We start from the raw sequence: 13,436 nt of genomic DNA, 5'->3' as shown, positions 1-13,436 counted from the left end.
AGAGATGTTTCCTCCTCTGAGGCCCATGTTACCTTCATGATTCCATTCCAGTTGTCGCCAGTGGAGACCTGGAAGAGCGTGAGGAAGGCCATCCCAAAGTTCTCAAAGGTGGCATGGCGGCTCATGCCCTCACAGGGGTTCTCGTCATTGCACACTGCAAAGGAAGGAATTTATAATTGTGCAGTGGATTGATTCCTAGCTCTCAGAGTGTGCCAGGGACTCAGAATAAGCCTCCCTGTGACCATTCCACTCTGAGATTATTAGCTTCACATCCAGAAGTCTGCACTTAATGGCTCCAGTCTATAGTCCCATAGGCTGGGTCCATGACAGTAATGACCAATGGGTTGGACATTGTCTAGCAGTATCAGAATAATTACCCCAACCCCAGGATATCGAGCAGCATAACTCATTTCCCACGGATGTCCCCCAGCATGCTTAGTGGTCCAAAACATAGTTCTCCTTTACCCCATGGCTGCTGATCCAAGCCTGCAAGCTTGCTGTGCTGGCACCATCCATTAAAATGAAGGGATTTTGAGGGTTTTCCTGCTACAATCAGCAGCATAGCAAGTGCATGTGAGCCAGACGTACCTGGCATACTGGTAAGAGTGGTAAAATGCTACCCCCACAACACCCAGCAGTAGTCACTTGATCAAGGGCCTAATCCTCTTGGTGTGAAAGAAGATTCCCTGCCCCTCTTCATGTACTTGGCTGAAAGTTTTGCCCATTGATACATGTCAACATGGACCAGAGGAGTGCATGAACTTCCCCTGAGTCTTCCCTTTAGCCATTTGGCTGGAACTGGGACAGAGAGGAGCTGATTTGCTGAGGCAGTGCATGGAAAGCAAAGACTTAAGAATGAGAGAAAGCCATCTAACTCTCTCATTCTGAGACAGGTTTTTTGGAAAGGTGGAAATTCCTATCATGGCAAATACCCAGAGAGGAGGTTAAAGGTCATCAGAATACCCAGCCCTTTCATTAAATCAGAGCTGGGCCTGCTGCAATATGGGAAACTGCCATTTTTTTTTTCCATTCTTTGGCTCACCCAAGAGCACGGCATGCTTGAAACTTACCCAGCTTCCCAAAGAGTTCCACTCCTAGAGCAGCGTAGATGAAAAAGAGGAGCATGAAGAGCAGTCCGAGGTTCCCCACCTGAAACCAAACCGAACCATATCAGGCTAAGCCAAGCCAAGCCAAGCCAAGCAAGACTGAATCACACCAGGCCAAGCCAGCTATCATCACTCTAGCAGCAGCAACAGAACACCATCAAATATTTCCACTCCGAAACCTTTAGAAACTTCATGCACGCAACCACTCAGAACCCAGGAAGTCGCCAGTGAAGCCACCAGTCATGCTCACAGTAACCTCATCTCCCCAGGCCTTCCTACCCAAACATCCTAACCTTCAAAGCTACTCACAGCCGCCACGGCTCCTTTCATTCGTAGCCTACAGCGGGTCATCCAGTTCCTCACAATCCCACCCCTCAGACTCCAAGCCCAGAGAGATGAAGATAATCACATTTAGGCACATATGGAGTGGTGAAGCCTGTTGCACAGGACAAAGTATGAGCCGAGAGTAAAATTTTACCCCAAAGAGCCCCCCTCCCCAGCTGCCCAGCTCCCCCTCAGTGCTGCTGCCTGGTGCATTGTGGGAGTCAAGGTGCTAGTCAAATGTGGGGGCAGAAGAGGGTGAGAGCAGGTCTATCAGCGAGCACCGCGGGAGTGGGCATGCGGCAGGGGGCAGAAGGAATGAACCAGGCCCTCCTGATATGTGTGGTGGGAGGGGAACAAGGGAGGAGAGAGACTGCAGGGACTCAAGTAGAGAACTAGGCCGGTGTATGAGGAGTGGAAGGAGTGGTAGCCTGTGGGAGAGAGCCCAGTTTCTATGCCCCCAGCTATCGCACTTGCAGGGTTTCCCATGGGGCTGCTGTCTGGTGCACCATGGAAGCTGTGCCAGCAGTAACAGGGGAAAGCACTCCCCTGTTATCCCTCCCCAATATCTCTGCTTGCCTCTCCAATTCCTGGCTCCATTGTCTGCAGTGAGGAGTGTGAGGAACAGGCCAGCGTGTCCAGAAGGCAGACTGGGCGGCAGCAGAAAAGGGAAGTAGCTGACGCCAGCTGGTAGCTCTGTGGGCTGAGCTAGGTGAGGTGCTGATGAAGGAGGGGAGTAACTCTGATCTGGTTACATTTAAAAATTTGGAAAGCAGCCTTGGTGTGAGATGTCAGCACATGTGTGTGTGCACTTGTGCGTACACACTGACTGTGGGGAGGGGAGGGTTCTAGCCACAGGGAGCTGAAAAAAGCTGAGACGCTCAGGGATAAATTTCCAAAAGGGATTTTTTTTTAAATGACATCTTTATTCACTTTTCAGAATGGTTGCAGAGTAACAAAGACAGACAGGGGATTCAAACAGGGCAGCCAGAGAAGCCTTCCATGCCATTAGCAAGACAAAACCATTGATGACTTTCTGCTCTAGTAATATAAAGAGAAAGGTCGAGAGAACAGAGTGCCAAGGAAAGGAGAGACTGTTTTAAGACACTTATTCTGCCAATGTTAATAAAGCTTGGAGAAAAATAGTATTATGGATAATTCAATTGTCCCCTGAAGAGTTAGTGTGTAAAAGAAAATATGGAGACTAAATTCAATCATTTAAATGTGAAACAGAGGGGTTTTAGTATTGCCTTAAGAGCACATTTTAACACAGTCTTGAGTGTGGAGTCATTTTTGATGCCTCCATAATGTAACTTTATTAAATGAAGTCAACCTTTCCCTATTACAGAACCAAGGACCATCAGATAGGAAGGTCCTGACTACACACTCCTTCAGTGCCAGAAATTACTACTGGAAATTCCTTGACCCAGTACTCTTTGCAAGGGGGGACCTTCTTTTAATAGGTGTTTGTGTGTGTGCAGGGGCAGATATTAAGAACTCTTGCTTAGCAGTGAGGTTCTTTGGTGAAATAATGTGAAAGACCCAGGATTTATTAAGCACGGAAGAATGGTGACCTTGTAACCAAGGTGCTGCCTTGGGATTCAGAAGATCTGGGTTCAATTCTCAGCTCTGCCCCAGAACCCTTAGGTGACCCTAAGCAACTTACTGCAGCTCTGTGGCTCAGTTTCCCTATCTGTAAAATGGAGAAAATAGCATTGACTTTGTTTATTTAGACTGTAAACTCTTTGAGGCCGAGACTGTCTCTTACTCTGCATATTATACAAAAATGATAAAAGGTTTAGAAAATCTGACCCATGAGGAAAGGTTAAAAAAACTGGGCATGTTTAGTCTTGAGAAAAGAAGACAGAGGGGAGGGACCTGATAACAGTCTTCAGATATGTTAAGGGCTGTTATAAAGAGGACGATGATCACTCGTTCTCCATGTCCACTGAAGGTAGGACTAGTAATCAGCTTAGTCTGCAGCAGGGAGACTTAAATTATATATTAGGAAAACCTTTCTAACTGCCAGGATAGTTAAGAACTGGAAGAGGTTACCAAGGAAGGTTGCAGAATCCCCGTCATTGGAAGGTTTTAGGAACAGGTTAGACAAACACCTGTCAGGGTTGCTCTACGTTTCCTTGGTCCTGCCTCAGCACACGGGACTGGACAGGATGACCTCTGAAGTTCCTTCCAGCCCTACATCTCTATGATTCTATAAAAGCATCAAGCACAATAGGGCCCGGGTCTCAGTTGGGGCCCCTCACTGCTACTGTGATAAATAAAGAATCTCAATAAATAGAGGAAAGTCAGATGAAGCCCAGAATTCAGCGAAGACTGGAAACTGTGTTTCCATCTCATTCTTGTGCCAAGTGATTCCCTTTAATTCAGATGGACATGGTTTAGTGACAAAAATATCAGAATTAAGTTCCTTGTGTAACTGCTCGTGCTGTCCCCAGATTGATTTTCAGCCCGGCCTCATTCACGAACACTGGTGTGTTACCTAATAAATCAGCTGACAAATGCCTGTGCATTTCGATTTCCGATAAGATTACAGTCTGCTCTGGGCCTGCCAGAGGAATGATCTGATCTATGATCAATACAAAAAGAAAAGGAGTACTTGTGGCACCTTAGAGACTAACCAATTTATTTGAGCATGAGCTTTCGTGAGCTACAGCTCACTTCATCGGATGCATACCGTGGAAACTGCAGCAGACTGCTGACTGCTGCAGTTTCCACGGTATGCATCCGATGAAGTGAGCTGTAGCTCACGAAAGCTCATGCTCAAATAAATTGCTTAGTCTCTAAGGTGCCACAAGTACTCCTTTTCTTTTTGCGAATACAGACTAACACGCCTGTTACTCTGAAACATGATCAATACAGCTACTTGGTGCCATTATTCCTTTCTTAACACGTCTCTCTGGAGGATCCAAAAGAGAAGAGAACTGTTTCTCTGGCTGCTCATCCATCACAGGGGCTTCTCTCAGCGGGCCTGATGCCTGCATGAGGTGGTACATGAATAACTGATTCCAAAACAGCTGCCACTCACAGCTCGTGAAATCCTTCTGTCTAGCTGTCTTTCAGGAGGCATTTAGCTGCATGTTGTACAAGCCACCACAGGTAATGTCACTGCTTCTCGTGGGGTGAGAGGTTCAAAATCACTTGCAGACCAAGGAGGAGAAGAGGGCAAATGGAAAGCAAGCAGGCAGGCGGTGGCAGAAATGAAACAAGCACAGCATGGAAGAGGACAGTGGAAAGGGAGAACAAGTGGGAAAGAATGAGAGGGACACAGAAGAGATACTTGAACATCAGCTTTCTCCCTAAAATGGTCATGGTTTGCTCTCCATCCTCATGGCAAATGAGTGTGAGGAAAGTGACAGCAGTAAGGGGGAAGGGGCAGCCAAAAATAAAGCAGGTCTCATGCAGGAATGGAGCATTGCTTTATTCAGTAACACCATGGGGGGTTAAAGTCGTGAGCAGACAAGGCCAGAAAGAAATGAATGTAACCATGTGGTTGACATATCGATATGAGCACGACCCTCTGGCACATCATGCCACTGTCTTAAAGACCTCAGCAGACACCGTCTCTCTGATTCTAGGCACGCTCAGGGAAATGAACTAATGGAAAGACCGGTGCACAAAAGGGGCATCTTTCTAGTAGCTGCTTTCTTTTACCTGTGGCAGAGCTTGCACAACTGTGTCCAGTAATGCCCGCATCCCTGTCGCCATCTTCAGTAGCTTCAGCACTGGTACCAGAACCAAAACAAAAGTGTTACTCAGAGCTGGGACTCAAGGGAGAGAAATCTGCTTCCAGTATGCCAGGACAACTGGACGGAGCACACCATGTGGGTGTTCTATCGTTCTCCTCCATTGTAAAACTGACCCACCAACCTCTCTCTCCTCCTCCAACTGGCCATTTTCCTTCCACGCCCCACCCCCACGTCCGCCCCACGGTCCCTTCCATTCTAACTTATCCCTCTGCATACTAACGACCCATCTCTCTCATTCCATGCTCACTCTGGTTCCTTCCATCCTATCCCCATACATCCTGAACACTGGCCCTCCCTTTCCCAACACCACACATCACCAATCTTACAGAATCATAGAATATCAGGGTTGGAAGGGACCTCAGGAGGTCATCTAGTCCAACCCCTGCTCAAAGCAGGCACAATCCCCAATTTTTGCCCCAGATCCCTAAATGGCCCCCTCAAGGATTGAACTCGCAACCCTGGGTTTAGCAGGTCGATGCTCAAACCACTGAGCTATCCCTCCCCCCTTACTGAGCTATCCCTCCCCCCTTTCTCCTACTCCAATTCTGTATCCTTCTACACCTGCTTCATTTCCTCCTCCCTCTCCTTTTTGCTGCAGCTTGGCAAGTATTCGCCCTCATCACTGTAAATCTATCCTCCCCAGTGCAAACCATACAGGCCCTTTGTCTTTTCTGTAAAAATTACAGCAACATTTGCATTACAAAAGAAAAGAAGAAAGAATTTGTTTCTCACAAAATCTGCCAATCATTTTGGTCCCTCTCACAAAGTGAAAGCCACTACTGCTCTCCTGGACAAAGGTTTGTCTAAATGTCAAGTTGAGGGCAATCAGGAGACAGCCTAAGGGATTGTCTACACATGAAAATCAATCAGGAATAAGGTGGTGGATTAACTATTTCTGATTAAACTCCATGTGTGAATGCTCTTATTCTGGAATAAGAGTGCTTTGTTCTGAATAAACTTAATCCAAAATGGATTAAGCTAATTCAGAATAAGGCACTCTTATTCCAGAATAAGAGCATCCACACATGGAGTTAATCTGGAATAGCTATTCCAGAATAACTGCTCTTGTAAACAAGCCCTGAGTTTCCATAACCATCCAAGATTACAGATATGAGAAGCCAATTGGTGAACTGGCATCACAGGCAGCACCCAGTGCATTCTGTCCCACCCCAGGGGTGTCTGTGCCCCACGTCTCCCTCCAGTGTCTCTCTCACCCCGGGCAATGCGCAGCACCCTCATGATGCGGATGATGGTGGGGTTGATGGGGAGAGCTGCGTTGATTTCAATCTCCTCCAGCGTGATGCCCATGACAGATAGCAGCACAATGGCCAGGTCCAGCTGGTTCCACCTTAAAAAAATAAAAGAATAAGGAAGAATGGAGCTTTTCAGTGTGACTGACAGGGGAATGTGAATTCATTACATTTTAAATATAAAGTAAAATAAAATCCTCCAAATCAGTGAATCGGAGGCCTCGCTGTGACAGTTAGAGCCTAATATGACTGGATGTCATTTATTCTACTCCCGTCTACTCTGCTTCCTGGACCAATCAGCAGACTCCAACAAGAGGAAGCATTGGATAACTCTCATTAACCCGTTATCACTCCAGTGTGTTTAAGGTGAAGCTAATAAGATCTTTGCTACCCGGAACAAGGAAGAAGTTGAGGCCCCCATGCTCTAGGATTCCACTGCAGATACAGATCCCTCCCCAAAACTTCACTGCCTCACCGGACGACCTGCGTGCCCTACTGCTCACCTGTCTTTGAAGAATCGCCGCAATCCAAACGCCACCAGCTTCAGAACCGCCTCCAGCACAAAAACTGTGGTGAACATGTAGTTGCAGTACTTCAGGGCAGTCTCAAGAGACTGTGGATGGAAAGAGATGCTGAGAGAGGTGGAGAGTGAGAGGCATTAACTACAGACGTGCTTGTGAAGTCACTGAGTTCCAGCCTGCTTAACTGGTCAGGAATGGTGGAGGCAGGAGGGGGCTGCCAAATCCTGGATTGCAACAACTTGAATGCTGGCACAGACTTACCAAGGGCAGCAGCCATCACACTGCACTCCCATGCCAAGGGGCTCTCAGGATACCTGCTGCTCTGCCTAGCCACGGCTCAAGAGAATGGGCAGGCCTGGGGAAGGGCGGTGGTGTGCAAAGGGTTAACAAAGCATCATCACCCAGCATCTCTGACATCAGCAGCATCAGGTTCATGGGACATCACCCAGGTGTTACCCTATAAATGGCTTCCATAAATCTACAGGGAATGCTTCAGGCAGGGAGAGTGCATCAGAGCAAATAACCTGTCGCTATCTGCAGTAAGGGGAAACCCCGTGTCTCTGGTTGGGGACTAGGTGGGTATTTAGCAAGCTTCCGCCCTCTACTCCGCTGCCCTGGTTCTCCTGTGTAAGGTCTCTGTTCTCCACCAAACAGTGGCACCAGCTAGGGAGGGCTGTGGGGGTGAATACCACCCCCGCCCAAAGTGTTTAGACTTACTGAAAGTTCCACAGACCCTGGGCTGCTCACTTTTAAGCAGTGGCTCCATACTAAATCACTACTGTGGCTCCTGGAGCAGTGGAGTGTCCCTCTGGCTGCGTGATCGCAACACCACTGAAATTTGACCTGGGTGCCCCTTTGTACAGAGAAGGGAGACTCCCTGGCTGAAGGTGACCTCGCGGAGTGGGCGGGGACTGGAATTAGCCCTCCCCCAAAGAAATATCTGAATTGGTGCCGCTGCCACCAGAGGGTTTCTATTAATTGTATGTAGCATGTCCACAGAACCTTTTACCTGGAAATCTAAAAGCACTTCGCAAGAACTGATTAGGGAAGCCTCACCATACGCCTGTGAGGAAATGGGTATGCTTATCCCTATTGCAAAGATGAAGAAACTGAGACACAGGGAAGCTAATTGACTTGTGCAAGATGTGATGTGTGGGTGAGAAGGGATAAGGGATGCTAACTTTTGCAGAACAAATAGGGATATAGGAAACACTGTGAGGAATCCAGGGCAGGACGAGGGGGCAGTTCAGGAACACAAGATAAACAGTAACAAAATTAAACAGCCAACCAGAAAGATAAGCTGGACCTAGAGGAAAAACTTGGCAGTGAATCAGAGTAACAGCCGTGTTAGTCTGTATTCGCAAAAAGAAAAGGAGTACTTGTGGCACCTTAGAGACTAACCAATTTATTTGAGCATGAGCTTTCGTGAGCTACAGCTCACTTCATCAGATGCATGCCGTGGAAACTGCAGCAGACTTTATATATACACAGAGAATATGAAAAAATACCTCCTCCCACCCCATTGTCCAGCTGGTAATAGCTTATCTAAAGTGATCATCAGGTGGGCCATTTCCAGCACAAATCCAGGTTTTCTCACCCTCCACCCCCCCACACAAATTCACTCTCCTGCTGGTGATAGCCCATCCAAAGTGACAACTCTTTACACAATGTGCATGATAATAAAGTTGGGCCATTTCCTGCACAAATCCAGGTTCTCTCACCCATTTGTGCAGGAAATGGCCCAACTTTATTATCATGCACATTGTGTAAAGAGTTGTCACTTTGGATGGGCTATCACCAGCAGGAGAGTGAATTTGTGTGGGGGGGTGGAGGGTGAGAAAACCTGGATTTGTGCTGGAAATGGCCCACCTGATGATCACTTTAGATAAGCTATTACCAGCTGGACAATGGGGTGGGAGGAGGTATTTTTTCATATTCTCTGTGTATATATAAAGTCTGCTGCAGTTTCCACAGCATGCATCTGATGAAGTGAGCTGTAGCTCACGAAAGCTCATGCTCAAATAAATTGGTTAGTCTCTAAGGTGCCACAAGTACTCCTTTTCTTTTGGCAGTGAATGTGAGCAACAATAGACAAGTCACAGCCCTGGTCACTTCTAATACAACCAGCTCCAGCTATGAAATCAGATTTGACACCTCAAACCCCTCAGGAGTTTACCAAGGGCTTCCTGGAGATGGAAAGGGGCTCCCTGGAACTGCATGCTTCTGGACAGACAGAGCAGTGAGTGTGGTGCTTTCAGATAGAGGGAGAAAGCCCCTTTTCCAGCACACATTTCCCCTCTCCCGCACGTGTCTGTAACCCTGTCAACAAATATTGAGGATTTCCAAATCTCCCCCACCCCAAATATTGATCTTTCCCAACCCTCAAGACCTTCTATTGTGATCATCCTTCTTCCAGCTGAGAGAAACTAGGTCAGACTCTCTTCAGAGTCTGTCCACACTGCTTCTCTTGTGGAATGAGGGTGACTGGGTGAGGGTCTCTCTTCAGCTATCCAAGGACTGGGTCTGCCAGCCCCTGTAGCACTCCCAACTTACTCCACTGAGGTTTGGGGGTGGCTACTGAGAAACTGAAATCTGATCCATCTAGCAACGCAAAGCACTAGCTCCCAGGGGCAGTATGCCACCCTCTGCTGGGGCCCAAGGGAAACTACAAAGAGAAGGAAACCACAAGGCTAAACTTGGGTCATCCACATGACAGTGGAAAGAACTAACTCCCTCTATCACCCTATCTTGCAGAATTTTGTACGACAATTTTCATGGGGACCCTCCTCTACCATCTATCATGGTGGATCATGACACCGGCAGCTGTAGAGAAATTACACAATCAGTCGCTGGTTAGTGTTTCGAGCACGTGGGGTTGCCAGGATAAGGAGTGGGGAGGAGACATTGCAGAGAGGATAGGTTTGAGGAAGATAGAGGTTAGAAAAGGTTACAGAATATATAGAGATTTCCTTTGGGTTGCAATTTGACCCCCCTCTGCAAAGCATGCTGGGAGATGCTGCTCTTCCAAGTCAATCTCTAATGGCTGCTAAGTTTTACTTATAACCTAGTGACCCCTTATGTGTTTGACTGCTTGGAAGGGAAAATGTCAAGTCTCTTTTGTTATGGAAAATGAGATGGGGAAAAGAAAGAGAGGGAGGTAGGGGCAGGGTTTGGTCCCTTGAACTCACTCACCACTGGCTGGTTGTAGTGCTCCAGGGACATGGTGACGACGTTGAGGCAGATGATGAAGGTGATGAAGATGTCCAAGTAGTGGCTGGTGCAGACCGAATGGATGAGGAGGCGGACAGAGCAGTAGGTGGCATAATACGGCAAGCGCTGCGCCTCTTCAATGGGGGGGGGGGGAGAGAGAGAGAGAAGATAGAAGACAGAGGGAAGAGAAACAAAGGGAATTAGGAAGGAAAGTGGGGGAAAGAACAGAAGCAATGGAAAGGCATGGAGGGAGGGAGAGACAGAAACAGGAACGGAGAAGGAAGAAGCAGAGGAAACAGATAGAAAAAGGAGAAAAATAAAATAAAGAATGCAGAGAAAGAAAACAGAAATGGTGAGGAAAGAGAGAGTGTAAAAGGAAAGAGGAGGCAGGGAGAGACAAGAGAGGGAAGGTGGGAGCGATAGAAAGAATCTGTTAGTCCTATGTTTGTGGAAATGGCACTAAATCAGCATTTCATGCCTCAACAAATTAAGATCACAAATGATAAAAAGGAGCAATTGGCTCCAGGAGACGCCCAGAGGTGGCATCAGGGACAGGAAAAACTGAAGAAGGGGAAGGAAGACGGAAGCCCATGGGCTTGGAAAGGAGGAGAGTAATCAGACAGGATCTCCAGGGTAGGGGTAGGAAGGAGCAGGGGTGATTGCCAGCACCCAGAGTCAAGTGTGCATCTGTGATGTTTCTCTCACTGGAGCACAGAAAACAGACACGTGGGGACCATCACTGTGGGGGGACCCTCTTAGTTCCAAGGAAGCCTTGGAGAAACTGCCACAGGAATAGAAAGGCCCAGGAACACAGTGTGGGTTTTTTCCTCTTCTCCCCTGCCTCATTTTGCATTAAACAGGAAAGGATTAATGTAGGGGTCCGCCCAACAGCACTGGCTGGTGCCGCAGGGCTCTCCAAAGGAGTGTCTAAATCCCTGAGGGAGGGAGTGTGTGTGTCTGGGTGGAGGTTCCCAGAGAACACACACACACACACACACGCACACGTCTATGAATGTGTTATTTTCTAGAGGCAAGGCGTTAAGGGAAAAGGAGCCTTTCCCAACACCCCCAGTTGCCATCAAGCACCCTGTCACCTCTACCCTCCGTTGCCGGGATTCTGACGCGAGGGTAGCTGGCTGGGGGCGTCAGGCAATGCGGCAGCCCGGCAGCAGTGTCCCACCGAGAGCAGAGCAGTGCTGAGAGCATTGACAGAGATGCTGTTATAGAGAAACTGATCAGTCAAAAAATAAAAGAAGAGGAGAAGGGGGGGAGGGGGTTTTTCTCAGAAAACCTTGGCCTACGAACCAACCAAACACTGAGGCTGTGCCTTACTCCTGCGCTTCTTCTCCAGGCGCCTGAGGCGCTTTTCCTCCCGCCGGCGTGCCTCCTCTGCCTCCTGATGCTGCCGGCACTTGTGGAAGTTCTCCACCACCACCCCCACGAACATGTTGAGAACGAAGAAGCTGACGATGAGGAGGAATGAGATGAAGTAAAGGAGCATCCAGGGGTTGTTGTTGGTCACTGGCTGGGAAGAAAAGAAAAGAAAGGCTGTGATTGGCTGACTGGGAGTCAGAGGTGGGGTTATGAAAATGAAGGAGAGCAGCAGGTTGTGATTGGCTGGAAGTGGCAGGATTGTGAAAATGAGGGAGATCAACAGATTGTGATTGGCTGGTTGGGAAAGGATTATGAAAATGAGGGTAGGAGCAACAAATAGTCTGGGTGTCTGGAAGTCAAGGAGAAGTTTATAATAATAATAAAGCACTCAGGATGCTGCACCTACAATTCCAATATAATCACAACAGATCAAATGGACAATTAAAACATCAGAGAATATGACAGACACTAAAGATACCTGAAGAAAAGGTGTGTTGGGCTGAGGGTAGGTAAATCACACCTCTAAGGTGCAATGGGAGAACCCCTGAAAGGTGAGGGGTGCCTGAAAGCAGGTGTCAGTCAGGATCAAATAGAAAAGTTTCTCATTACTGTTTCTAGGTTTCTCACCACTGAGGGTTTTAAAAGACCAACAGCACTTTTAGTGCTGAGAACAGAGGGTAAGGATAGTATCCTCACGGCCATTCAGTCCTCTGTCGCTGCAGCCTTTGCCAGGGGCCTGACCCTGCATTACTCAAGTCAATGTGAGTTTTGGATACCACTGGGACTTAGTTGCAGGGACAGAGGATCCCAATTTATAAGCAATTAGAGGAACCAACTGTAAATCTGGTGGATGCACCATGTCGAGAAAGACATGGGTGACTGCTGCTTCAAAGGTATCACAGGATACATAAAGACCCAGCCTGCATAACTTCCCCAGCTACATCAGGCTAATCACTTCCAAACACGCCTCCCTGCGTATGCAGAACCACGGCACTGACCCACCAGTAATAACGAAAGTGAAGAGAAGGGGCTCGCAGATGGACAGGGTCAGAGCAATGCTATAAAATGCTATTGGGTGGAGAGGAAGTACCAAAAGCTGGCTGATACAGCATGCTTCCACCTTCCTGCCTGAAGGAGGTCTAGATGGCATGATCAGTTTCGAAGGAACTCTCTATACCTGCTGGTCAACAGCCACAGCATCTAGTCCGTTATACATAATATTGACCCAACCATCTTTGGAGGCCAGAACAAAGAGGGACATCAGGGCCTGGAACACAAGAGAAACACATCAGACACACAGCATCTGTGTGCGGTAGGGTTGGGATGGTTCAGGTTTTAAGTTCTTAGGCACAAAACATAATTAAAACTCAAGGTGTCATCCTCCAAGCACTTGTCATCTGCATAACTACTAACAGATGGGAGAGGGAGGGGAGCTGCCAGCAGAGAGGGACCATTATGCAAGTCTGCCCTGTGGAAGCACCAGAGTAAAAGGTTTCCCCTCCCCAGGGACAAATGAACTCAGCAACAACTGCATCAGGCAGATGAATTAAAACACAGAAAACCTCAGGACGACAGGCCTGCTGCCTGACTGTGAAAATATATAAAGGCTAGAGACATGGCGAAATCTACAAGAGCCATGGCAGATCTGGCCAACACAATCAGAAAACACCCACCGGCCACCCCTGCCTTTGAGGAAGCCTCCCTACTTGCATGCATGGGCCTTAGCTCAGAAACCAAAGAGCCTGGAGTGGCCCCTTGCCTTAGAAGGCAGCGCTCCACTGACAGGACTGGTAGGGAGGCTGCAGAGAGGAAGGGAGGATTCTGCCAATCCTGCAGACGTTTCCTTGGTGGTGCCTAAGGGGACTGCAGACACGCAGATTGCACAGA

The 13,436-nt window shown here is 48.0% G+C and overlaps 1 protein-coding gene across 5 annotated transcripts in view; it reads right to left on the bottom strand.

Annotated features, from left to right (window-relative positions):
- CACNA1I (calcium voltage-gated channel subunit alpha1 I) overlaps positions 1-13,436 on the bottom strand; it is a 125,293-nt gene that overhangs the window by 17,322 nt on the left and 94,535 nt on the right. For all 5 annotated transcript variants that reach the window (XR_012156537.1, XM_073326853.1, XM_073326849.1 and 2 more), the window contains 8 exons: positions 12,727-12,816; positions 11,508-11,700; positions 10,158-10,309; positions 6,948-7,057; positions 6,409-6,542; positions 5,100-5,170; positions 1,071-1,149; positions 33-154 (listed from right to left, as the gene is read on the bottom strand). Coding sequence is in view for 4 of the 5 variants with exons in the window: in XM_073326853.1 (XP_073182954.1) it covers positions 33-154; positions 1,071-1,149; positions 5,100-5,170; positions 6,409-6,542; positions 6,948-7,057; positions 10,158-10,309; positions 11,508-11,700; positions 12,727-12,816 (951 nt within the window). In the remaining variant the exon portion in view is untranslated. The remainder of the gene's footprint in view (positions 1-32; positions 155-1,070; positions 1,150-5,099; positions 5,171-6,408; positions 6,543-6,947; positions 7,058-10,157; positions 10,310-11,507; positions 11,701-12,726; positions 12,817-13,436) is intronic.

Source organism: Lepidochelys kempii, chromosome 1, assembly GCF_965140265.1.
Source record: "Lepidochelys kempii isolate rLepKem1 chromosome 1, rLepKem1.hap2, whole genome shotgun sequence".
Lineage (NCBI taxonomy): Eukaryota > Metazoa > Chordata > Testudines > Cheloniidae > Lepidochelys > Lepidochelys kempii.
Note: the sequence above shows the minus strand (reverse complement) of the source record. Positions and strands in the feature narration are given on the sequence as shown.